This window comes from Tyto alba, unplaced genomic scaffold (genome assembly GCF_018691265.1).
Source record: "Tyto alba isolate M040663 unplaced genomic scaffold, T.alba_DEE_v4.0 Super-Scaffold_1, whole genome shotgun sequence".
Taxonomy (NCBI): Eukaryota; Metazoa; Chordata; class Aves; order Strigiformes; family Tytonidae; genus Tyto; species Tyto alba.
Genome location: NW_024881261.1, coordinates 5266399 through 5290360, shown reverse-complemented (window position 1 = coordinate 5290360; position 23962 = coordinate 5266399). Strand labels below are relative to the sequence as shown.

Here is a 23962-nt window from a genome sequence, read left to right as displayed (position 1 = left end):
CCCCGCTTCGCCCTTAAGGGCTGGTGGGGGATTCGGGCTGAGGGGACCCCCCCATCACCCACTCCACGTCCCGCTTTCCCGCCCTCCCGGGGGGAGCGAGGGCTGGCGCGGAGGGGAGCGGCGAGGCGTTCGAGATAACACCCGCAGCGTGGGCGAATGGTACTTATCGGTCCTTTTTTTTTTTTTTCTAATAAAATAAAGCTCAATCGGAGAGCTGGAGAATCCTTAAAAGCACATCGATGCCGCGGAAGTTGGTAAAATAGCATTTGGAGCAGCGGAATGCTCTCTTCAAAGTTGTATGCTAATAGCGTGCCACATAAGAGAGAGACTATAAATAAAAGATTGGGTTCATTTAATTTTCAGTAGGATCCCAGCTTCTGGAGTCGGGGAAAGCTGCTCCGGGCACTGCGGTACAGACGCAAACCCAGGCAACGCGGATATCGGGTTTGGGGCTTGGCGCTGGGCTGAGGAGCCATAACTAGGTCTGTGAAAATAGGAAGATGGGTTTGAGCGGGCTTTGTGGAAGCTAAGATTACAAATGCAGTCGTCATCTCTGCTTCTTTTTTTCACTTAAGCTATTGTTCTATGTCATTTGCTAGCAATGGAAAAACGGATTTGCTCTTGTTTTAATGAATTAATTAAAATTAATTAATGTAAATATCTTAGCATGAAAACTGTGTGGTCTCAGTCTCCTTTTTGAGTTTCTCACTGTGCCTGATACTTCTAAAATGCACTGCAAATTCATCCAGTTTTAGAAGCGTTTATTTTCTGGTTTTGGTGACAATGTGGTTGCACAATGCCTTGGAAGATTGTTCTGATCCTGGAAGAGTGATGAGCTGCGCAAAATTACAGACTTTTGGCAAGGAGAATTGTCTTTAACATAGAAGGGACTGGGTAAGATCCCTGTTTCGGGGATTTCTATGTGTTTGTGGGATTTCCATGTGTTCATATGCATAGTATTTTTGATATTTTTAAAGACGAAAAATTGGAAAACAACAAGCTGAAATTTCATAGAGTAGATTGGTTTATATTAGAGCTATTTACTAAACTGACAATAGCCAGTATAAACATCCTAAACATTGTATCCACTGGTAACAGTGTTTTATTTCTAATCTTGTATTAACTCACTGTGGTATCAAAGTCCTTTAGAATAAACCAGTTTGATCCTGGCATAGGTTTGTGCTCTTTCTCCAATCAGCATTTAAGAACGTGCTGCTTTTTATTTGCATTAAGCTGTCTAACCAGTTTTCTTGCAAGCCTAATGGATTAAATTTTACTTCCCATTTCCTTAGCAGAGATGCAGTATCGGAGTGCTTTTTCTGTTGTTTACCTTCGGAGCAGACGATTCTCGTTCTTCTAGTTCTCCTGCATAGAGCAGCTAAGAGCCAGGTACACAGTGTCTGCTCAGATACTGTAGTAGTTTCTCCAGGAAATCTAGTCATGTTAAAACACAGCCTATTTTTGTTCACTTTTGGACTAACTTTAACTGGAAAACCTTTTTGGATAAAAGGTAAGCTTTCAGTTTTGGTTATGTATTCAAAAAGTTTCTCCAAGTCTTCTTGTACTCTGCGGTCCTGATCGTAATGATGCACGTTTTTCAATTCGAGTCATGGCTCTCCCCAGGTATTAGGCTATTAGCTGACCTGCTAATTGAGAAAATCTTCTTCAAGAATAAGGTGTTTAGAAAAGATTACAGGTTGAAGCTTTTTATAATTGAGCCCTTTGTGTTTTTTTTTCTCCAGGATGTAGTAGGTATGTAAATACATCATCTTCCATACAGGACATTGGTGGCAACAAGTGCAGTTACTGTCACTCATCAATAGTAGAGGCTGTAGAAAAAGATTTCTTCTTCAGTAATGTGAGGGAAGTGCCTACAGTTTTGGTTTAGTTCCTCATTAACTCATTTCCATTTACAACTTGGCTTCAGATTTTAGATTTAGATGTAACACCTGAAATATTTCTTAGAAAGTGATATTTTTATGACTTGCATTAAAGATGGTTTCCTGCTTTCAGGTGTCAAAATTTAAATTGTTAAAACTGCATTTCCACTGTTAGTCCAACATGCACTTAACTCACAGAACAGAATGGATTTTGTGATTTAGATAATAAAATTGTTGAAGATTACGAGCAAAGTCAGAAGTAAATATCAAGTGTTGATATTCTTTACAGACCTGTATGCTAATAGTAACTTCCACATTTTGATCGCAATGGCAGTCTTTAATGTTAAACATAGGTTACCTACACCTAGCTTTTAAAAATCCTGATGGTATCTAACAGGTAGAGATCATCATTACACTGAAGAATCCTCCTCCTCAATTTGAATGGGTGATTCTGTGGCTTCTTTGCAGCGATGAATTCCATTTGCAGAAACGTGGCAGGCTGAGGGTGACTTTGTGCTACTATAAATGAGAACAAATCTCTTTGTTTCCTTATGAAAGAACAATTTAAGAAGGAAGAAACCCATTTCATTGTTAAAACCCATGTTATTGTTGATTCTGTAACCTGTTTAAAAGCAATGGTTATGTCTCTTGATCAAAGTCAACACTCAGACTAGATTGAAGAGCAGACAAGAAAAAAGGAGATGAATTCAAGTTTATGCAATCTTAAAAAAAGTCACTGGAGATTGGTTTTGTCTTTATAAAACCATTTACCTGAAACCTGATACTCAGCAGGCTTCTTATCTTTAGCTTCCTGCATTAGCATGACGTTCTGGAGATAACTCTGATATAATGTAAAAGGCTACAAACCTTTTGCAAAGGTTTGACTGTTGCTGGAACAAACAAAATGCAGTTAGGCAATGGCTGGAGGCAGCGTGGTGACCCAAGTTTATACACGCAACAGGTGGCAGAATTATATCCAGAGGACAACTCTATTCCTCATTCAGGGCAATGGGGAAAGGAATATGAGTAAAGAGATTTAAATGGAAGGAGAGGGATGAAGGGGGAGTTGATTTAATCAAGGAAAGGACAGGAGGAAGTTAGAGACATGAGCAAGAGGGAGAAGATGAGCAAGTGCGGGACTTAACAGTAGCTAGAAGGCGAGACTACAGCAAATGACTCTGTAACCAGTAAAAACCATTCCCCTAAGTATTTAGGGACTGACTTTATTCTTCTGGACATACAGTATTATCCAGTTCTCTGCCTAGCAAGGTTTGAAACATCCTGGCAAAGTTGGATCCACCATTCAAGATAATTGTAACCTATGTCCATCAGCCCCTCCTAGAGAGCCCTGCTGTAGATTTGTAGCACAGTCTTCCTGGCACTGACAAGGTGATTTCACAAAGCTTGAAGGAACTTAATTCTATTTGAGAAGTTAGCATCTCTTGCACAGTTGATTTTAACTGGCCAACCCCTTCAAAAAATACGGTGAGGGAACAGATAGGTGAACAGAGAAGAAAGCTGCATAAATTTTCTGTGGCACATCAGGTTAAAAGTGTAGGTTGTGAAAGAAAAAAATTTCAAAAATGATACACAGAGGTACAAAGTTAATAATCCAGAATATGTGAGAATTAAGATGATGTTTAAATAATTTGATAGTTTTTCTTTGTGTGCTCCAGAAGACCCTAGGTTTAAACTAAAGTAACTTTTTTTTAAATAGGTTTGACCATTCCTAAACTGTTTCTTCATCACTATCAAAGCATCTACTGAATATACAAAGGGATTTTTTTTTTTCCCCCTTGGGATTCTCTATTATGTTGTTGTCATCTTGGTTGAGGGATTTTTTTTTTTTTTCCAAACAATAATTAATTTGGTTTGATATTGTCTATGTGAAGGAATTAGAAACATTTGAGCTATTATCCAAGTTTATAATGTAAGTAACTAAGATCAAAGTTAAAGCCAAGATTGCCAGCCAGTTTTGGACACCCTGTTTAAGAAAACTTCTCGAATTTGCAGTTTTTAGCACTTCACATCAGATGTGTTTGGGGTGGTGTAGTCATTAACCTTGAATACAGTCAAAACAGCATTTCTGCAGAGAATGAGGCCACATATATTTAGTCAAAACACTCAGAAATGAAGAGTAACTTGGCCATGAATGAAAATGCTGTCTTCTGTGACTTTCCCAGCATAATCCAAGAGTTTTGGCAGACGGAATAGACCAAACTGAGCCTGGGCAGTCAGGTTGCATACCGGTGAAATTTCTCCATTTATGGCCAGATCAGAATGGTCTTTTGGCAATTGCCACTGTGCAGATGCCAACATAATGTCTTACTTATCCTTTCTGATTCTTCAGAAATTTCAAACTTTATTTTTAGGTGTATCTTCTGAACAGACATCCAGACTTTCTACATTAGAAATAATTATTCCTCGAAGTCTGACAGACAGAGAGAAACATGACCCATTCTTTCATGAGGTTTGTTATTCTGATTTTTTCTTCTGATGTTGCTGTTTTTCATAATACTGTCTTATATTACACACACACAATGGATGATATATTTAATTTTGGTGAAGAAATGTGCCTCGCACTATCTCCAGATTCCTAGTGTTTTCAACTAGTTTTGAGTAAATTTGTTCCCACAAAGATCCGATTGCACTCTAAGTTAGCACCTTTCAAACTTCAAGTCCTGTTAACAGCCTCATAAGACAGAAGTGAGAAGGAACATGAAGAATATTTCCATTTCCCCCAAGTCAGAGAGGTATTGAACTTGAACTAGTGTCCATGCTATATATGTTATTTTGCTTATGGTATCTGGTCTTTGGATAACCAGAGGATTCCAACCACGTACAACACCTAAAGGGCTGATGCTCAGTTTGTAGAAATAGTCCCACAGAGTCGCACAGATTAAATGAACGAGTTACAAGAGGAAGATCTGAGCCTTAATTCTTCAGCACTGAGGTAATTTACCTTTGTGCTAGATATCGAGTTCAGTTACTGAAATAACTACTACTGAAATAACATTAGTCATCTTTGTGCAAACCAATTAAGGAAGGAAGAATCTGTGAGTCGTTCATCCGGCTACTGATGATTTACATAAGGAGTGTCACAAAATATTGTGTGATAATTGGGCAAAGAGTGTGCACTTGGGCTGTGCTCTTCTGTCTTATATGTGAAAATTTATACATTGATAGAATTTACACTTTCCATAGGAAAGAATGTAGAGTGTGCTACTGAGACTTTGAAATATAGAAAGCATGAGCGTTAGGAATTTGTGTTCTGGTAGATACTTAAAACAGTAGTTGGACCTCTCTTTTCAAACAAAACATGGAACTGGCACAACCAAGTAGAAAATCAGCTGATGAAGTGATATCTTTTGTTCTGTTTTCAGGAGCATTCAGATGACAATCTTTCTTATTCAGTTAAAACCAGAAATGGAACGTATCTCCTAAAACTGAAGAAAAATAAGTATGTGATAGAGTGTTCTAAGGAATCATACCATCTTGGGAGTTAGCTGCAAATAGACGAGTATTTTTATACTGAAAAAATTCAAAAGAAACCATTTCAGTGGTAGATTGTAGTAATTACAAAGTGACTGTTAAATAGTATCTCTGTTATGGTACTAGTTTGCAAATAGAAAGGAATAATATTTTTTCTAGTTGTGAAGAAATTTATTTTGATTATTTTTTAATTAGCAGCACAAGATAGCACATTTCAGAAAATCCTTGTGAAAAATTAGAATTCAGTTCTACATTAGTTCTTTATTAGCAGGGGGGAGGGTTGTTAGCCGTGTTGTATTTGAAGGAATTTATCTGTTACTGTTGTTCCTCATTCCTGAGCCTGCAATAGTCGAGGACCTGATGCAACATAGTCTGCTCAGATCCTACTCTATGGATATTTTAGTTATAATGTTTCAAAATAACTTAGTTTCCAAATAATGCAGCTCATTTTCAGGTATTTTGTTTCACATCCATGGATTTTAATAATAATTTATCATGAGTGTGCTGCTAACAGAATGTAGTACTTACGAGTATTCTTGACTTATTTCTTGCTTTCTAGACTGTTAAAAGAGCAATAGTTTATTTTTGTTTCCAGAAAGCTTGTTAGCGAAGACTTTATGCTATATACATATGGGAAAAATGGGAAACTGGAGGCAACACAATCAAAAACTGAGGTATTGTATATAATAAAATTCCCCTTTTGTGTTAGTTTCCTCAAGCCAGGGAAGCCAAGCTTTATGATTTGAAGGCCATATTAACAATTTGATAGAACTGAGAATGACAAGAAAGATGTGAGTGCACCTAAATGAATTTTCAAAGCAAAAGCAAATGCACAACCATTAATTCTGAGTGTCTCCGCATGTCTGTAATAGGGCACTGAAAATTGGTTACATTTTTGGCAGTGGAAGGGAAAATGCAAGTGATGCACATAAAGTATCTACAGAAGAAAAATATATTTACTGGGAAATAGGCTTTTGTGAGTTTTCACATCTGTAGCATTTTTGTTCAACAGTTACCACTGACACAAAACATAAGGTTCTATGTCTTATGAGCGAGTGGGCTGTTCATGGTGATGCAGCATCACTGTTTTCCGAGCTGTGAAAGAAGATGCCAGGAGATTATGCCAAGACTGAATTTGAGCTACCTGACTAGGTCGCCTTTGCATAGTATGCAATTAAACAAACAATGGCAGCATCAAAGCTCTATGGTTTTTAGTTCCTGTAGCAAACAAGTCTTATAAATACTTCTTAATTTAATTTCTGTTTTAAACCACACATGAGCTCAGTGAGACCTAATTGGGTTCTTCGTGCATGGGAGATGTTCTCAGATCAGCCTTTTAGAGGGGTCTGTTTAAGAACAAGATGAGTAATGTAGATGAAAAGATATTGCTAAACGATGGTGATGGGTTAAACTAAAAATCTGGTTGTTTTCTAGAACCAAGGAACCAAATGCTATTGTAGGTGCTCATGTCAAGTAATATTTTACTCCAGGAAGGTTGGGATTACTTTAGAATAGGGAAGTCTGTAAATTTGTAACAGCTAGCCTTAATACCATGCAAATAAAAAAGTTAATTAGAAAATAAGTTTGCATTTGAAGGCAACAGCACTATTTTGTCATTAATTATGTGGTTTTGTTGTATTTCAGACACACTGTTATTATCATGGCACTGTTGAAGGAATTGCTGACTCAGTGCTTGCTCTTAGCACGTGCAATGGCCTTAGGTATTATTTCTTGCTTTTTACTTCAGGATAATTTATTGTGTGGTACTAAAGTAAAACAGTAAAAAAACAGTTGCTATTTATCATACAGCTGGAGAGAAAACACCATCCTATCTTGCAAATATTTTTTTAATATTTTGCCTTTTGACGAAGCTGAAAGTCTTTTTGAATTTTATAGTTTCTCTCAACTACCACTTTTATCCCCTTTTCCAAAATTCCTTGACAGAAAAAAGATAAAATAATCTAAATATAGGTAGAATATGAGCGTGAAATGAGGCCTTTATTACTTGATTCTAATGTCTTGTCCAGAGATATCTTTGTAAAAGAAATGTTACCTGATGAATCTTTCATTGAACTTAAAACACTGCTACAAACAATTCTGTCTTATGAATTGACACATTTCAAAAGTCAAACAATTTCCATGAAAAAGTTTTGGCTAAATTTGAAACATTTTTTGTGTTTCAAATACAATAAAATTACATTTATTTGAGAAACATAAAGGGGCCAGATTAATACCTAATGGATGGTGGTGTTCTTCCTGCAGAATCAGTCCATATGACTTGGCAAAATGAGATGGCATGCACAGCAAATTGTGCAGATATTCAGAATGTGCTTAGAGTGTGTCCATGTTCCCCTGTGTTCACTGAGTTTGGCTCTTTAGCTGCACTTTGGATATACTTGTCAGTTGTAGTAGCCTTGTTCAGTTTGATGTTTTTTTTGACAAGCAGGAAGAGGCAAATGGGATAAAGTGCACCCACATGTCTTTCATGTATAGTATCGCAGTGAGATGCCACTCACAATAAATATGACATTTCCTGGCATTCCTTTAAATGAAGAATAAAATGGTCAACATACTGCTGTTTCAGGTAACGCTGGATCTCACTAAGCAGAACAGATATTTCATTTTGGCTGTTCTGCAGACTTGTGCAGACTCACATCCTTTGATTACCTTATACTTGTGTTTTTGAGGATCATCTTTCACAAGATATGAACTACAGAATTCTTCTTCTAAATACAGTTTTTTGATTCCAGAGGACAAGATAATAGCTTCTGAAAGATTCTGGTACAGTAAATGGGCACGTACCAGGTGTTTCTGAGGCATGGACAAATGCAAAATCTTTATACTTAGCTGCACTCAGCAGTGCAATACTGCAGTTGCCCTCATAAACACCCTGGTGGTTGCTTTCAGCCTCTCTGTCTGTTTTATAAAGTATCTTTTTCTAAAATGCTAGATTAGTTTAGCTGCATGGGGCTAGGAGTGAGACTAGAGATAAGGACTAAAAAAGACCCCACAATCCAGACCCATTCAGTAACAATTCGGCTTTCCTCCTAGCTGATTCAAGGAACCCACACTTGTCTACGATTGAGTATTTTAAATAAGTTCTGTCTTCTGAGATCCTGCTGGGCATTTGAACTTGCCTCCTATATTAAGATAATTTAAGATAATAAATATTTCAACATTGTGGTATGAAGAGTTCTAGTTTTTAAGTATCCAGCTGTCATTCACTCACCGAGTCATAACCACAGGGAGGAAAATTGTGGAATAATTTTTTATTCTTTTATGATTATTAGAGGAATTCTCTACATTGGTGGCAAATGGTACGGAATGGAGCCGCTTAACACATCCAGCACGTTTCAACACATGTTTTACCAGTTAGAAGATATGCAGGATATCCCCTTCCAATGTGGTGTGCTGAGTGGCAGCCTTCATCACAAGGAGATGTTTGTGAAGCAGTCTGTGAAATACACGTTTTTATCAAACAGTACCTCTAGCAGGGAAAATGTTTTGAGGGTAAATACCTTTCCGTTCTCTCTTGAGTCCAAGCCTTCTCCTCAGTCTGTTCCAGCAGCCAAGGGCCTCCAGAGCTCTTGCTTTGGCATGGTATCATTGCAGGTGGGTTCGGCCTGGCAGGCCACTCCTTTGTTGCCTTCATTTTCATGGACCCCAAACTGGTGGGAGTACTGCTAAGGACATCCTGAAACAGAAGAACAGCACAATGGGATTTAACATAGCTTGAAGCAATTCTGTAGCAGAAAAGCAGAGCTCTGCCCAAGGCAGTTGTGGGTATGATGTGAAAGGCACAAAACTGCCATTCAGCTCATACATCCCAGTGTCTGAGCAGAAATGAATTACTGGCATACAGATATTTATGTGGAAATCTAAGGCAAATTGATAGGCCACATTAAAAAATGTATAATTGCTTTATAAATCCATTAAATGAAAATCATGAGAAAGATAAGTAAAAAGACCTTGAACTTACTAATAATTATGTTAACTTACTGTGCTTTCTGATTCACAGAAGAAGCGAGCTGTCCTGCCACAGAAAAGCTATGTGGAATTATTTGTGGTTGTGGATAACAACAGGGTAATGATTTCATCCAATGCTATATACATTGTATTAAACCGTTAAATCTTTTGTCTGATCTTCTCATGTGATATTTTACAGTTTTTGCTGAAGAAATCTGATCCTGTTGCTGTGCAAAAGGAAACAGTTGAGCTGATTAATTATGTTGATGGGGTAGGTCAGATATGTTGCTGAGATGCAGTGGTTTTTCTTTATCATAGTTTTCTAAAAAACAGCTAATGCAGTAAGTCTGAACAATTATCTTCTGAAACTGTATTTGGAAGTTATACAGCAATTTGTAACACATTTAAGGCATCTCATGAATCTATGCACAGGTCTTAGAGAGGTGTAGGCAGAGGGAGAAATGCAGTATGTTTTTAAACCACTTCTCTGTGCTCCCACACTTTGGCTGCTCCAGGAACTTGAGGTCTCCAGTAAGTTTTATATTTCCTGGAAGAGTGTTTCTCATGTATGCAGTTCTTTTTTATGAAGCAAACTGTCAGTACTGTGAACAATTCCATAAGCTCTCTGATCATCTGCTTCCAATTTCTCCTCAAGACAGCTAAGGAAATGAATGAACGTGGTCTTTTCAACTTCTCCAACTGAAAGATATGTTTAGATACCTTCATGACGTAGATTGTCTTCAGTCGTATATTCTTTCCTTACATCAAACTGTTAATTAGTCAAAGAAACTAAAGTTATGTCTTAGTCATTATGTTCAGCTTAATGTTTACAGTGATGTCATCTTTCATAATTCAGTTGAAACAGGTTGATGGACAGTAATTATCATTCTTTTTTTTTTCCAGATGTATAGAGCATTAAACATCCAGATTGTTTTAGTTGGATTAGAGATCTGGACAGATACAAACCACATACCTGTAATGGATGGTTCAGCTGGAGATGTACTGAGTAGATTTGTTTCTTGGAGACAGAATGATCTTCTTAAACGATCACGAAATGACGTTAGCCATCTCATAATGTAAGTGTTGTACGTTCAGTGGAAAAACTAGCCATGCTGCCAGAGTTGCCAATGTATATGATTTTTGGTTTCTGTACAAATGAAAATGTAACTGGAGTAAAATGCACTCAATTTCCAAACTGTTTTAACCTGGAAAAATGTCAAGAAAGTGTAATGAATTCTTTATAGATGATCAACTCCATTGGGCTGTACTTGAACAGGAGGGTAGGACCAGATGACCTCCAGCGGTTTCTTCCAACCTCAGTCATTCTGTGATTCTGTGAACTTAGAAGCACTGACACAGCAGATTTTTAGTGATTGGTCATTATTTCCAAGCTTTGGTATTTGGATGGTCATTATTTATTACAGTGAAACCCTGATATAATGATAAAGTTGTCTTGACTTCAAGAAGACCAACTTTTGACTTGCAGTATTTGTTTCAGACTCATCAGTGTCTTTTAGTAGAAATCATGAACTTTTAGGTCCTCTTTCAACACCATCTTCAAATTGCTTTTGTTGCAGAGGGAGAAGCTCTTACGATGGATCCATTGGAATGGCTTTTGTAGGTACCGTCTGCTCACAAGTCCAGGGAGGGTCAATCAGCACTGTAAGTACATGATATTGTGGTTACCAAAAAAAGCAGCACAAGAGCTGCTAAACCATCATAGATGGGCTGCTGGTGAGAGCAAGAGGCACCTGACCAATTAAAAGCTTTCCCCTGTGCATTTACACAACTCGGAGTTGTTGCTATTGCTATTGCCAGACATTGCTACCACAGAGATACCTTCCAGAACGTCTTGAATGAATAATGTGCAATTAGTTGACCTATTTGCTAAAGTCACTCAGGTCTTGGAGTGGTACAGTTTCTTTCATAGGGTTTCTGATGTAAAGAGTTTTGCAAATTGTTATATTAAAAAAAATGTTTTTCCTAATTTCTATCTTCATAATTTTCTGTCATAATTTTTTAATCACCTTTTTGTAATTCAGCTAGCTCAAGGTTGTGTAAGAAAAGCCCATTCTTGTACCATTAAGGCTCATAAGCACAGTGGTTTTGGGATGGGAATGCAGCTACAAAATACTGCGTATATTTTGACTCTTTAAATGCATAGACAGTGAACATAATGCACTCTAAAGTGTCTGGAATTCCCCACAGTGAAGCTGTAACAGGGCACGAATTTTAAATTTGGCAAAATTAGCCAGAAACTAGATTTTTTTCCCCCTTCACCGTGGAGGCAGCACCAGTATCTCCAGAGGTTCCCGTCCTTACAATATGGATGCCACAATATCATGGACAATCTTAGAGGCAGATTCTGTTCTTTAACAGTCTGTGCCCTTTTGTCTTTGAAGACTTCATTGAAATCAGTGTCGTGACTGATTAATTGTGTCATTATTCAGAATATGATCCTAATGGAAGAAATAGGAGTAGCAGAATCTGGTCCTACTAAAAAAACAGTGACAAATTGTCTGTTCTTGCTGCTTCGGCTTTGCAGTACAATTTAATATTCTGTCTCCATAGCCTCTGAGAGACTTCCGGCTAGAATAAACCAGTAGGTAGAAATTTAGTAATGTCTTTAGTTTTATATTTTTTTAACATTGATTCTTTTTATTAGTTGAATCATAACAATGTGTTACGTCATGCTACAGTAGTTGCACATGAATTGGGGCATAATCTTGGAATGAAACATGATGATAAAAGGTGTCCTGCATCCTATATTATGCACAGCACAGATAAGTAAGATTTCCATTTATTTTATTTTTATAACTGTTACTGACTTGCAGTGACTATGCCTTATAAGTTGTGAAACTCTCATGAACCTTGAAAAATTTTTGTAAATGGGGAGTTGTTTGAAAAGTTTAACCACAAAGGTGAATTCACTAACTTAGGTCCTGACATCATTTTAATTTATTTGAAATGTTACCTGTTTTCTGTTTCAGTCATTCTTTAGTTGTAGCATTTCTAAAAACTTATTTGGATTTTCTTAATTGTGGGGTTTTTTAATGATAGTATGTTGGTTTGTTTTTTTTAACCCTCCTGAGAATGATTTAAATATATTCACTGGGTTTGTGCAAACATGCTACCTTTGCACAGATTCTCTCAACAGTTAATTTAAACAAAAACTATCAGCCTAGATTTCTTTCAGTTTGTTTGTTCTTTGGCTTCCTCTTAAGAGAAGATGATCATATTATTTATGTATCTGCATTTGTAGTAATAAATCAGGGTAATTGAACGCTGGACAAAACTGTTGTAAGAAGAAGCACTCCTGAGTCCTTAGGGACTCCAAGTTAAGGTGAATGACTTTCTGGAAATTATTTTTTAATCAAGCATTTTTAGATTCAGTACAGACAAGGAATTTCTAAGGCCTGTTTTACATAAGACAGCAGAATGGATAATCTGATGATCTCTTTTTCTTCTGAAAGTACTTGCATTTATGTTTATATATAGTATTTTTAACTTCTGGTACTGTACTCTAATGCAAAATGGAGTAAAAATTAAGTATCTCATGATCTCCTAATGCTGTGAAACACAGTATTTATTATAGATTGACAGTATTTTAAGGGCTTGAGTTGTATTTCTCCTGTAATATTTAAAATAAAAAGATAATATTATGCTTTTTAGTGGATCCAGGAATTTCAGCACCTGCAGTGCTGATGATTTTGAGAACCTTATTCTAAATGGAGGTGGAAACTGCCTTAGAAATCCTCCCAAGACAAGTAATGTTTACAAGGAACCTGTCTGTGGTAATAATGTGGTTGATAGCAATGAAGAATGTGACTGTGGCAAACCGCAGGTAATGAATGAAATTCAACTGGATACTTGTTGTGTGTTGTGTTGTGTTATGATACAGAAGCATTTAGGTTGGAAAAGACCTTTTTCATGAAGTCCAACCATTAACCTAGCACTGCCAAATCTACCATTAAACCATGTCCCTAAGCACCACATCTACACACCTTTTAAATGCCTCCAGGGACGGTGACTCCACCACTTCCCTGGGTTAGCCTGTTTGAGTTCTTGACTGTATAACACTGGCCTTTTGGTATACCTGATTTGCATTAATGTCTGAGGAGTTTTTCTTGTAAATTTACATTTTTTGCAAGCAATATGAAGATAGGTGTTAGAAAAAGCCTAAAATTATACTTTGATTTTGATATGAACTCAGTTAAGGGCCACTGGACTTCACAGAACTTTGAGCCTAAGCAAGAAGAGCATTTCAGTGCACAGTATGTGGAAACACCATTGAGGTTTGTGCTGGTTTTAGCAACGTGGATATTTTTGTTACATAAAAGAGACTGCTCGTCTATAGAGCACTTACAGGTTTCCTAACTGTAATCCTTAAACTTTACCCACAACAAAATTACTTTTGTATTTGCATTGTCAAAATGTCCCTCAAATAATAGGAAATATTGACTCATTCTTTAGAAAATAAAGTTGTCTCAAAAAAGACACCAATAAATCAAAAAGCTGTCAGCAAACTCGGGTTCCACCATATAGGCCTTCTGCTAAGTCATTAAAAGATACCAACATTTCGCTACATCAAAATGCTAGTGTAGTAGAAAAATGAGGGAAGGGATGATAAGAAGTGTTATTTAAAAAACAGGGTGTTCTGCTTCTTTTAGTATAAACTTATCCTATACCCCTGTGCCACAACACATCAAAACAGATGTATTTCTGATGACTTCTGGTTAAAAAATACAGCCAAACTGTGCTGGTTTCTGTTAGAGCAGAAGGCTGTCAACCTCAGAACATGCAAGAGAGACGGTGTATTTAAAGTTTGGTTTGTCTGTACACTTGGTTTGAGGATGTACTTTCCTAGCTCCATAGCGAGGTAAAAACGTTGTGTCCCCTTGTCCGTGGCTGTTCTTCAGGAATGTACTAACCCTTGCTGTGATGCTGCAACCTGCAAACTCACACCTGGATCACAGTGCGCTCAGGGACTGTGCTGTAAAAACTGCAAGGTAGGCTATGTTTTATTAAGCTAAATGGATACTATTTACTAGTATTTTTTAATGTTTGAGAAGAACTATCACAGTACTCTTGACGTATTTTCACATTATCAAACTACATTCGCCAATAGAGAGCATGTAAGCAGAGAATTTGCGTCTAACAACTCTTGGCCAGTAGCTTAGAAATGGAATGTCATCTCTGTGTCATCCCTCATAGGAGGGAGAAGCGATCAGGGGACTCAGTAGTAGTGATGTCCATTATGCAACACCAAGCTTCTCCAAAGTCTGTGATAGTTGGCCTGCTTTTTAATTTGTACTTGTGTACACATCTGTATGATCTACCCAAGTCCTCTGCAGGCTCAGCACATAAACTTTATAGCTACACCATATGAAACTGAGGGAAGTTTTGGATATTTGTTAGATATTGATCTGAAAAACTGGTTTGTCTTCCTTAAAATCACAAAGGGTTCCCAGCTGTCATTGTTTCGTGTTAGAACTTCCACTGTTGCAGAGTAAAAGTAGGGTGGCATTCCTCTCTGGTTCTAGTTTAAAGTGGCAGGAGCAGAGTGCCGATCGAAAATGGATTTCTGTGATCTCCCTGAATACTGCAATGGAAGCAATGCCTACTGCCCAGACGACGTTTATATCATGAATGGTTACCCATGCGACAACATGAAGGCTTATTGCTACTATGGAGTATGCCAGAGTTTTGATTCACAATGTGAATCTATATATGGAAAAGGTATGTTTGTAATTTAATGTAAGAAGACTTATAGTCTCCTAATAGATGTTTCCGATTTTTCTTTTTCGTTCTCATATTTTTAAGACAGTGTAGTGGCTTACTAAGATTCACTATTTTTTGTACAGGGGCACGAAAAGCACCTGATGTATGCTTTGAAAGAGCAAATATTAAAGGAGATAGGTTTGGAAACTGTGGAATGAGAGGTGGAGTATACAAGAAATGTCCTATTCAGTAAGTCACCAGCAAATAAAAGCTAACCCTAAAATATTCAGTCTAAAAAATATATTCTGTTGCAAATTCTTAGAGCCTGAGATTTGAAAGAGTGTTTCCTTGAAATACAAGCTAAAAAGTTCAACTGGATGGTGTATTTGCACTGATACTGTTTTCTTCTGTTCACCTTGTCTCTGAGTGTCATTCATTCAATACAGGCATAGTCTGTGCGGCAAGCTCCAGTGCACATCTGTTAGTCTTCAAAACCTTCCTGCTTGGAGTGTTGTCAATAATGCATCTGGGGTTTTATGCTGGTCTTCTGACTTTGACTTAGGATCAGACGTCCCTGATCCTGCTCAAGTTCATGATGGAACAGTCTGTGGAGAAAAGAAGGTACGATGAATCACAGCAGCATTACGGAATGTATTCCACCAACTGGAAAGTTCTTAACTTTCAAAAGCATTACATAGCTCTTATTTGTATGCCATAATATAATTAAAAATCTGCTTTTTTGAGATATACATGTACAAACATTTAATTAACTCTTCAAAACCTGGGATGCTACAAATCAGTGAACTACATTATCAGTTATTCACATTACTCCATCAAAATGCATCCACAGAATTAAGAAAATCTGAGACAAGTAAGGCTGTAAAATTGTGAAGTACTGAATGTTTTATCAGACCTTTTTCTTGGCATTTAAATAAAAGCTGTAGACTTGTAAACATGTACATTTATACATTATATTTATAAAAGGACAGGATTTTTTGAAGTTTTGTGCCTGAAAGACACTAATTACTTTTCCCAGGCCTGTGTAGATTTTGAATGTGTTGATGCAAGTCATCTGGGCTACAGCTGTGATGTAAAGCAGAAGTGTAATGATAATGGGGTGAGTAGATGGTGCTTTCATGTCCTGTTTCTAGAAGACAGAGATAGGTGTGAAATCCCTGCATAAATGCAATAACCAGCCAGATGGCTTTGTTTTTTTCTGATCTGTATTAAGGGTTAAGTCCACTTTTTTATCTGTAATTCATGCTGCCAGTATACTGTAAACCTCTTAGCACTAACATTGAAAGACATTGCTTCTGAATTTCCCTAGGGACTTTTCTATTACTGATCGGTTGAATTATAAAAGGAAAATATTCTTTTGAGGACAGTCTAGTGATTCCCGATTTATACATCTCTGTGAAAAATCAAAATGGAGTCCAAAGGTTGTAAAATTGAGTTCTTTGGATTGTAATCTATTGCAGGCAAATAACAAAACAAAGATTAACTTCCATACAGGATGAACTTCTGGTATCAGTATCACTTGATGTTTTGGGATGTTATGGGGGGGAGAGCTTATTTCCAGTTAATACTTCATGTATTTCCATGTAATAATAGGCAGTACTTCTTGTTTCCACGAGCAATTCTTAATGTGCAACTCCAAACATATAGTGGAGTTGAAAGTGGCCACTTCCAGAAAGGTGTTGTTCCTCTGACTAATCCCTGTTGTATTGCCTGCAGGTGTGTAACAACAACGGGAACTGCCACTGCAACTCTGGATGGGCACCGCCGTTCTGCAACCAGTCAGGCTACGGCGGCAGCGTTGACAGTGGTCCAGCTCACATAGGTAGGACAGTGCAGCTGGCCTTTGTTCTGTGTGAAAAAAACACATTTATAGGTGTCGGATAAAATAATCTACTAGTAACATGGGGGGGGGTGGGTGGATTCAGTCTTTTTTAAACTGTTTTTTTCTACTTGCACGGGACACTTAAACGTGGACTGACTTGAAGAACAAACATTAATATCTGATGTGTACATTTGCAGACATCAAGGAAGTTGGTCCAAAGGAGAATTTGACCTCTCTTTTGTCTGAGATAAAAAGCAGTACACTAAATTACTGAAATTAAAAGCAATACATAAATTACTGCTACATTTTTAAATAGTTAGATATTTAGATATTTACTTAGGTATTTAAAACAGAGTTCTGACAAAATGGATGTCACAGGGGAAGACTATAGCTTGAGATGAAACTAGTAACCTTTATATATGGAAAGGCTCTCAGGAAATGAGAGGGGTTAAGGAGGGGCATGCAGCAAGCAGCAGTTGGCTCGTGTAAGAGCCATGAAATTCTGCAAAGGGAAAAAGGAGTAGATTTTGCTGGCCTTCACACTGAGACCACACAAAATGTTTTCCCTCTCTTTGTTTACACGCAAAGTTCATCATCTGTAGCTTTGTGAGGCAACAAACAATTCATATCTTAGCAAATTTTACTTAATTTTATTTTGGGAAAGGGAAAAAATGTTTTGTATTTATTAAAGTATTAGGAAAGCAAAGAAGACGTTCAGATCAGCAAATACAGAATGCATTTGTCTGCTTTAGAATTCTTGAAAAAATATATAGAAAAGGAGAAAGTTTGTAGATCATACAATGTGTGGTGAAGGCAGAAAGAGCTTGTAATAGCATCAGGCCAAATCTTACTTTTCTGATCATACCATTTAATAAATTTCAGTGGAGTTACTAGTTTTAATCTATAATAATTTGAAGATTGTAGTTTTTACAACAGAAAGGTGGTTTTAACAGAAAAAATGCTTTAATATGAGGTTAGATTAGATTACTATTTTACATGATTTCAATTCTTTTTCTCTAGATACATCACTTCGGGATGGTCTGCTTATTTTTTTCCTCCTTGTGTTGCCAGCAGTAATCATTACTGTATTAGCAGTAATTAAGCGTGATGCAATAAAAAGAAGGTTTTGCAGGAAAAGTAGAAGACAACACAGGTACTTTACTTGTTACAAATGCGTATTTCAACACTTGAGAGCATGTTCCAGATTAAAGTAGCGAGCCAGTAGACGTTTTATCTATACAAAGAACTTCATACCTCCTAAAAGGAAAGATTTCCATGCTAATAGTAGTAGTATGTCATTTAATAGCCAGTACCCTGCTATTAGGTAGTTTAATCCAGATACCCCAGTTGTCAGTTCTTAAGCAGTTTTTCTCAAAATACATTGCAGTTTCCTAATTGCTATAGATAACTGTATTGCATGGACACAGGGGCATAGCATATTGAAACTACTTGCCAAGGCCAGAAAGGGGCAGTCGGAAACAGAATCCAGATCTCCAAGCTGTAGCCTCATCCCTTGAAAAATGCTGCGTCCCTGAAGGTAGTTAAATCAAACAGGGATTTTCCTGATGAGGGGGTTTTTATTTCAGGGAAAACGATGTGCAGGAACCAAAGCAAAGTAACAGACCAAGTCATAACACAGGAAATAATCAGGTAAGACAGATACATACTTGCATTCTTTTATGTTGAGTAATCCAAATTATACAGTGCCTTTTTTCTAATATAGTTCCTGTTGATTTTGTGGCTTTTTGATACATTGAAACCATCAATAATTTTTATGTGTTAGTCAGGATTTCTCTTTGGGTAATTATGAGCTTCATTGCCTGCCCCATCAACACAGGCTGTGAGTACACTGGGTTGGAACAAGCTGCTACTTAGCAGAGCAGCCAAAGATTGAACTCTGAATTCTACAGCCAAATACCAGGGAAGCTGCTTAGCCAGGCTTTGGATCTAGTTCTGATAGAACAAAATAAAAATCAGCAAAACAAAATGTTGCAAGAGACTATGAAGAAAGTCACAGGAAATGAAAATCAATTCTAAAATACCATTAGCTTAATACTGATTAGCTAAACTTTGAAATCTGTGTTTTCTGTTAACCTGATTTTCTGCAACACCTTTTCCAGCCTGCCACATCAAGTCCCGACTTTTTTACCGTATCGCATTTCCCTGTTCCAAGGTTTGTAATATTTAAAACCTTCTTTACTTCATGTTTGCTATGTTTACATTGCTGTATCATTGTAAATCAAGTTCCTAATGTCTCATATCCTGCTTAGGAGGATTTTTCATACAGCATCATGTAACAGGTTAAATGCTTGAAGGAGAAATGCTGTTTTACTGCTTGTATAGAAAACAGCACAATGGGACACGTAAACGCTACTATGGAGAGAGAGTTAAATATATGTACAAATGCTAGCAACTGTTTAAAAATGGTAAAGAACCGGTTTAGAAATACCAGTTGTCTCAAGTCATGAAATACTTCACCAAATGTGTTTTCTACACTTCAGGCAGCCAGTACAAACCCAGGTTCCTCCGATTCCTTCAGGACCTCAGCGACCTGCTGTCCCACCTCCACCAGCTGTCTGAAACATCTCTTGGGAGCCCTCAACCACTGCTGACAAGTAATTGGTCTGAAAAAGATGAAAGATTGCAATCCTCCAGTCCTCTCCTTGTGCAGCCAAAAAGCCTTCTCAAAGCACACACCTCTGGAAAAGACTTGATACTAAGAGGCACCAAGCACAGATTTTGTAACATCCCACGGTTTTGCTAGTCGCTGCTGGCTGTATTTGTGCCTCTTCTACCTCACCTCTTGTTTTTTTTTCAGTCAGAAGCCCGAAGTTCAACTCTTGTTAGATTAAATCTGTAACAGCATCAGAGAACAGGACTCTTCTGAAGTGCAGCCTTACTTGCAGGCCAAAGAGAAGTGCATTCAGTTATTCACAGACATAATTTATTCACCTCTAGTCGTATGCTGCTGTGGAAGTGAGAACGTAGATTGATCTCTTGCGAAGTCTGCAGTATGTCTGCCTGCTGGACCATCTCTTCAGCCAGGTGCTGAGGGGACCCCCGTGGCACCAGCTGAAGGCAGCTGTACCCAGCCTATCTGTGCTATCTGTGTTACTTTCCAGTTCAGGTAGTCTGTAGAAGTAACCTTATCCAGGGAGACTAGCAATGGAGAAAAGCTCTGCAGATGATGTATTTAAAACAAACAAGCCATCTCTCTTAAAACATGTGGTATATCAGGAGATACATTATGCAATTTAACAGTGTTGCAATGTTTACTGGTCATTACAGCTTGCAATTTTTTGCTATAAACTGATTCCACTACAAAAGCAACAGATAACTTTCGTCATTCTAAGTGGGACAATTAGAAAAACAGTACGGATTGCAAAGGCAATGTATAGAAGTTACATGGTTTGTCAAAATGGCAACTCATAAACGAAGTTACGATGCAGAGAAAAACTCACTGGCAAGAACAAAGTTGTGGATACTGCTCAGTCTGTACGTCGGGCAGTAAACCACACAATGGCCGTCCTCATGCAAACTTTGGGAATGTGAACTGTCATAAAAGAGTGGATAAATTATGGAATCACCTCACCAAGAGAGTATTTCTAATTCTTTAGGTGGCCATTTCACCAAAGAGCCGGATGAAAGAACCCAAAATCTGCACTGGCAAGGAGTGTCCTCCAAAGAAGTGTCGCCCTTCCTTAATTCCTCAAAATCTTAGATTATTATTAAATATTCCTATCGTTTAGACCTTATTAACAAGCATAATATTGCAATACTCCAATTTAAAATAAACCATCAGGGCCAGTACGCTTCACCTTGATGCTGTGACGGTAACAAAACGCGCCGCTGGGCGCAGGCGGCATCACTGAGCCGCCTGACGCTCCTGCGTTCGCTGAAACGCGTCCTCGAGGTTGGCGATTTATTACCGGTGTTCCCTCAGTTTTTATCGCCGCTGTTCCCGCTGAAGTTACCGAGTCGGGCCAGCAGCCCCGCGCGCGCGCAGCCCGCCCTCAGGGCGGCGGGGAGCGGCGCGCTCCGCCCGCCAGGGGGCCTCCCGCGGCGGCCCCGCGCATGCGCGCAGCACAAGGGCGGGTCGCCCCCCTCGGTGAGCGGGTCGGTTGCCGCGCTGGCGGCGGAAGAGGCGGTGGAGCAGGCGGGCGGCCCCGGGCGCGCCCGGGTGGGGCTGTGCGTGCTGTGCGGGCTACCGGCGGCCGGCAAGTCCACCCTGGCCCGCGCCTTGCACCGCCGCTTGCCGCAGCGCGCGGGCTGGGCCTGCGCCCTGCTCTGCTACGACGAGCTCATCCCGCCGGAGGAGGCGGGGGCGGAGCCGCCGGGGTCGCCGTCCCCATTGGTCAGTGCGGGTGTCGTCCTTCCCCTTGCGGCGCGCTCTCACTGGCTGGCCGGCGCGTCGTTTGGGTGGCGTCACCGGCCGTTGCCAGGCAGCGCGTCCTTCACGGAGGCGCGTCCCGGTGCCGGTGCCCCCGCGGCGGGGCCTGAGGGGGAAGGAGGGACGGCGGGAGGGCGGGCGGCGGAGCCCCGGGGAGAGCCGGCCTTCACCCCCCTCCACCCCCCCTTTTCCGCAGCTGCCCCGCTGGAAGGGGAGCCGCCGCGATGTGCTGCAGTCCCTGGAGCGGCTCCTGCGGGCGCTGCTCGGCGAGGGGCCGCTGCCGGCCGCCCCCCCGCCGGCCTGGGGCCGCCTCCTGCGCTGCTGCCGGCGGCAGGGGCTGCTCCCCCCGGCGGGGGGCCGCGCTGGAGCTGGCCGGGACCGGACACCCGCGGCAACGCCTGGGCCGCTCTACCTCGTCTTGGATGACAATTTTTATTACCGGAGCATGAGATACGAGGTGTACCAGCTGGCGCGCAAATGTAAGTCTGCTTTGTTCCCGCGCAAAGGAACGTTCTCAGCTTTGTAGGGAATTCGGTGCACTTCAGCTGCCTTTCCTTAAGTCCTCTTGTAGAACATTACTCATTTTCAACTGCTAGATGCCTGCAGCATCATAAGCATCGACTTAACTGCATTACTGTGCTATTAGAGGTTGCTAGGCCACTTAAAGCCTTTGATCTCAGAAATTACTACTTGAGCAGCCTTGAAGGTAAAATTAATTGTATTCTTTTTAGGCATGTGTTTTCAGAACTAGTGTAGAAGTCCCTCATTCACGTAAAGCCTTCCTTGCGCACGTTGCTCTCAGAAATTTTTACTTGAACAGTTTAAAGTCAAAATGGTCTGTTTATGTTCTTTTAGATTCCCTGAGCTTCTGCCAGTTATTTTTAGAGTGTCCACTTGAATGCTGCTTGCAGAGAAACCGTCTAAGAAGTCACCCGTTACCTGACCAGACAATATATTTAATGGCAAGAAAAATAGAAATGCCAGATCTCAAAAAAAATGCTTGGGAACAGAACAGCCTCATTCTGAACAGTTCTGATTGCACTTTGGAGGATAAGTATGCTACTGGATCGACACTAGGGGGTTTTCTAAATAGTGTTTTCATAAACTGGGGGGTAGAAGCTTTTTACTGTATCTAAACAGTATGTAAAAAACATTCTGTATGGTGAATTTTGGAAGCCAGGCAGTTACACGCCGTACGTGCTGGTTGTTGGGAACCCACAGCCACCATTCTTTGCAGACCTAATCTCAAAACTAACCGTATTTCTAAACTATTGTTGAAAATTTATGTAAATTACCTGAAACATTAGAAATAATTGGCTGTAGTTTTAGTTGTAATTATTTTTCATCTAACGTAACAAATAACAAAGATTATTTCATTGATTGCCTCATAAATTTAACTAAGAATTTTTTTTTCCTGTGATGAGGTGTCATTACAAAATGAAAGAAAGTCTTCACTGAAACTGTTTTGATTAATGTTGTTTACTCTTTTGTTTGTTTGCTTAGTGAGCAGATAATTAGTTTGCTGGCCACTGCTTTGGAAAATCCAGTGAAGCAAATCGAGGAAAACACTGAGCAAAAGGTAGCACTGCTTGCTTTCACAGTGGCGGCTCTTTCAGGTGATGGTGAATGAGTGAGTTATTCCTGGACTGCATTCAGAACAGAATGGTGACAGAAAGTGAGGAGGAGTTATTGCATTTCTTGATTACAAAACCATACCTGGAAGAGTTAATCCTAGTTGAAACGGGTACTTCTGTCACCTTTGTAAATTAAACCACTGCGCTACCTTCAAGAATACTGTTACATGTTCTAGAGTAGCAAAAGGACTGTGGAGCTGTCACATCACACTGAGGAAAATAACGTTCACATCTTACTGTCACACAGACCTGCCTCTGGCAGCCACCCAGCCACCCCTACCTGCCTCCAAATTCAGAGGAGCAGGTGTGCGCTGTGCCAGCCCTGACTTGCTGCTAACGCTGTCCTTGTTTCCAAAGAGTTCTTCAAAAGCTGATCACACTCGAAATCAAATTTAATGCTTTGGCATGTATTTTTCCTTTCTGTTGATCACCCTGGACAGGAAGCGGATCGAGCGATCTGTGCAGCTAGCACTCTCCATCAGGCTGACCAGACATGCAGACGCATCATCTCTCAGGCAATGAAGGATGCAAAAGGTGGGTGTAGCATGTTCTGGGTGCTAGCTGGCAAGTAAGCCCAAACCTGTGAAACTCCCTTGGGGTAAATTGTTAAGGAATCCCAACCCTGCATGGGGGACTGAGGCCATCGCCTTCAGAAGTTTGGTCATAGTTGTAAAACGAGAGACAAAGTCTGTAAATTTTGTCTTTAAGCATGAAGTTTTAAGTTCAGCTTTAATTTTCGTTTAGATAAAAACATACCCCCAAGTGAGCTGAAGAGCCTGGCAGAAGAACTCAACAAACTCAAAACAGAATTTTTGGAAGATTTGCGGCAAGGAAATAATTTGAAAAAACAAATTTGCGTACAAAATTCTGACCCTGCTACAAGTGTAGTTTCTTCATTCCAACATGAGGCAACCAGTGTAGTTAATAAATACATTTTAAAATAATGACATAAAAGAGTCGTGTTTTTTTTAAGAGTCCAGAGAGTTTAAAATGCAGTACTCTTTCAGGAGTACAGCTGAAAACATCTGGGAGATCCAGC

At 39.4% G+C, this 23962-nt stretch overlaps 2 protein-coding genes across 2 annotated transcripts; both read left to right on the top strand.

Moving 5' to 3' along the window:
* The first annotated feature begins 844 nt into the window (after positions 1 to 844).
* Positions 845 to 20658, top strand: LOC104363301 (disintegrin and metalloproteinase domain-containing protein 9). Its single transcript, XM_032988590.2, has 23 exons — positions 845 to 894; positions 1296 to 1510; positions 4253 to 4350; positions 5264 to 5340; positions 5968 to 6046; positions 7017 to 7093; positions 8663 to 8882; positions 9391 to 9456; positions 9538 to 9609; positions 10242 to 10414; positions 10916 to 11000; positions 12004 to 12125; positions 13011 to 13182; positions 14258 to 14347; positions 14882 to 15077; positions 15203 to 15308; positions 15506 to 15680; positions 16096 to 16176; positions 16794 to 16899; positions 17920 to 18052; positions 18486 to 18549; positions 19020 to 19072; positions 19401 to 20658. The coding sequence occupies exons 2-23, from the start codon at positions 1441 to 1443 to the stop codon at positions 19477 to 19479; spliced, it is 2394 nt and encodes a 797-aa protein (XP_032844481.2). The 5' UTR covers positions 845 to 894; positions 1296 to 1440; the 3' UTR covers positions 19480 to 20658.
* On the top strand, positions 20318 to 23872 carry PSTK (phosphoseryl-tRNA kinase). The gene is made up of 7 exons (XM_042805541.1): positions 20318 to 20362; positions 20759 to 21253; positions 21486 to 21768; positions 22145 to 22343; positions 22793 to 22868; positions 23364 to 23457; positions 23668 to 23872. The coding sequence occupies exons 1-7, from the start codon at positions 20318 to 20320 to the stop codon at positions 23865 to 23867; spliced, it is 1392 nt and encodes a 463-aa protein (XP_042661475.1). The 3' UTR covers positions 23868 to 23872.
* The last annotated feature ends 90 nt before the right edge of the window (positions 23873 to 23962 follow it).

What these genes read in the sequence shown, in the direction of transcription:
- LOC104363301 (XM_032988590.2), top strand. Translation starts at nt 1,441, where the DNA reads ATGTTAAAACACAGCCTATTTTTGTTCACTTTTGGACTAACTTTAACT. An exon ending in ATGACCCATTCTTTCATGAG is followed by an intron (nt 4,351 to 5,263) that starts GTTTGTTATTCT and finishes TTCTGTTTTCAG; the next exon opens with GAGCATTCAGATGACAATCT. An exon ending in ATTATGCACAGCACAGATAA is followed by an intron (nt 12,126 to 13,010) that starts GTAAGATTTCCA and finishes TATGCTTTTTAG; the next exon opens with TGGATCCAGGAATTTCAGCA.
- PSTK (XM_042805541.1), top strand. Translation starts at nt 20,318, where the DNA reads ATGGCAACTCATAAACGAAGTTACGATGCAGAGAAAAACTCACTG. An exon ending in GATTGCACTTTGGAGGATAA is followed by an intron (nt 22,344 to 22,792) that starts GTATGCTACTGG and finishes TTGTTTGCTTAG; the next exon opens with TGAGCAGATAATTAGTTTGC. An exon ending in GGCAATGAAGGATGCAAAAG is followed by an intron (nt 23,458 to 23,667) that starts GTGGGTGTAGCA and finishes ATTTTCGTTTAG; the next exon opens with ATAAAAACATACCCCCAAGT.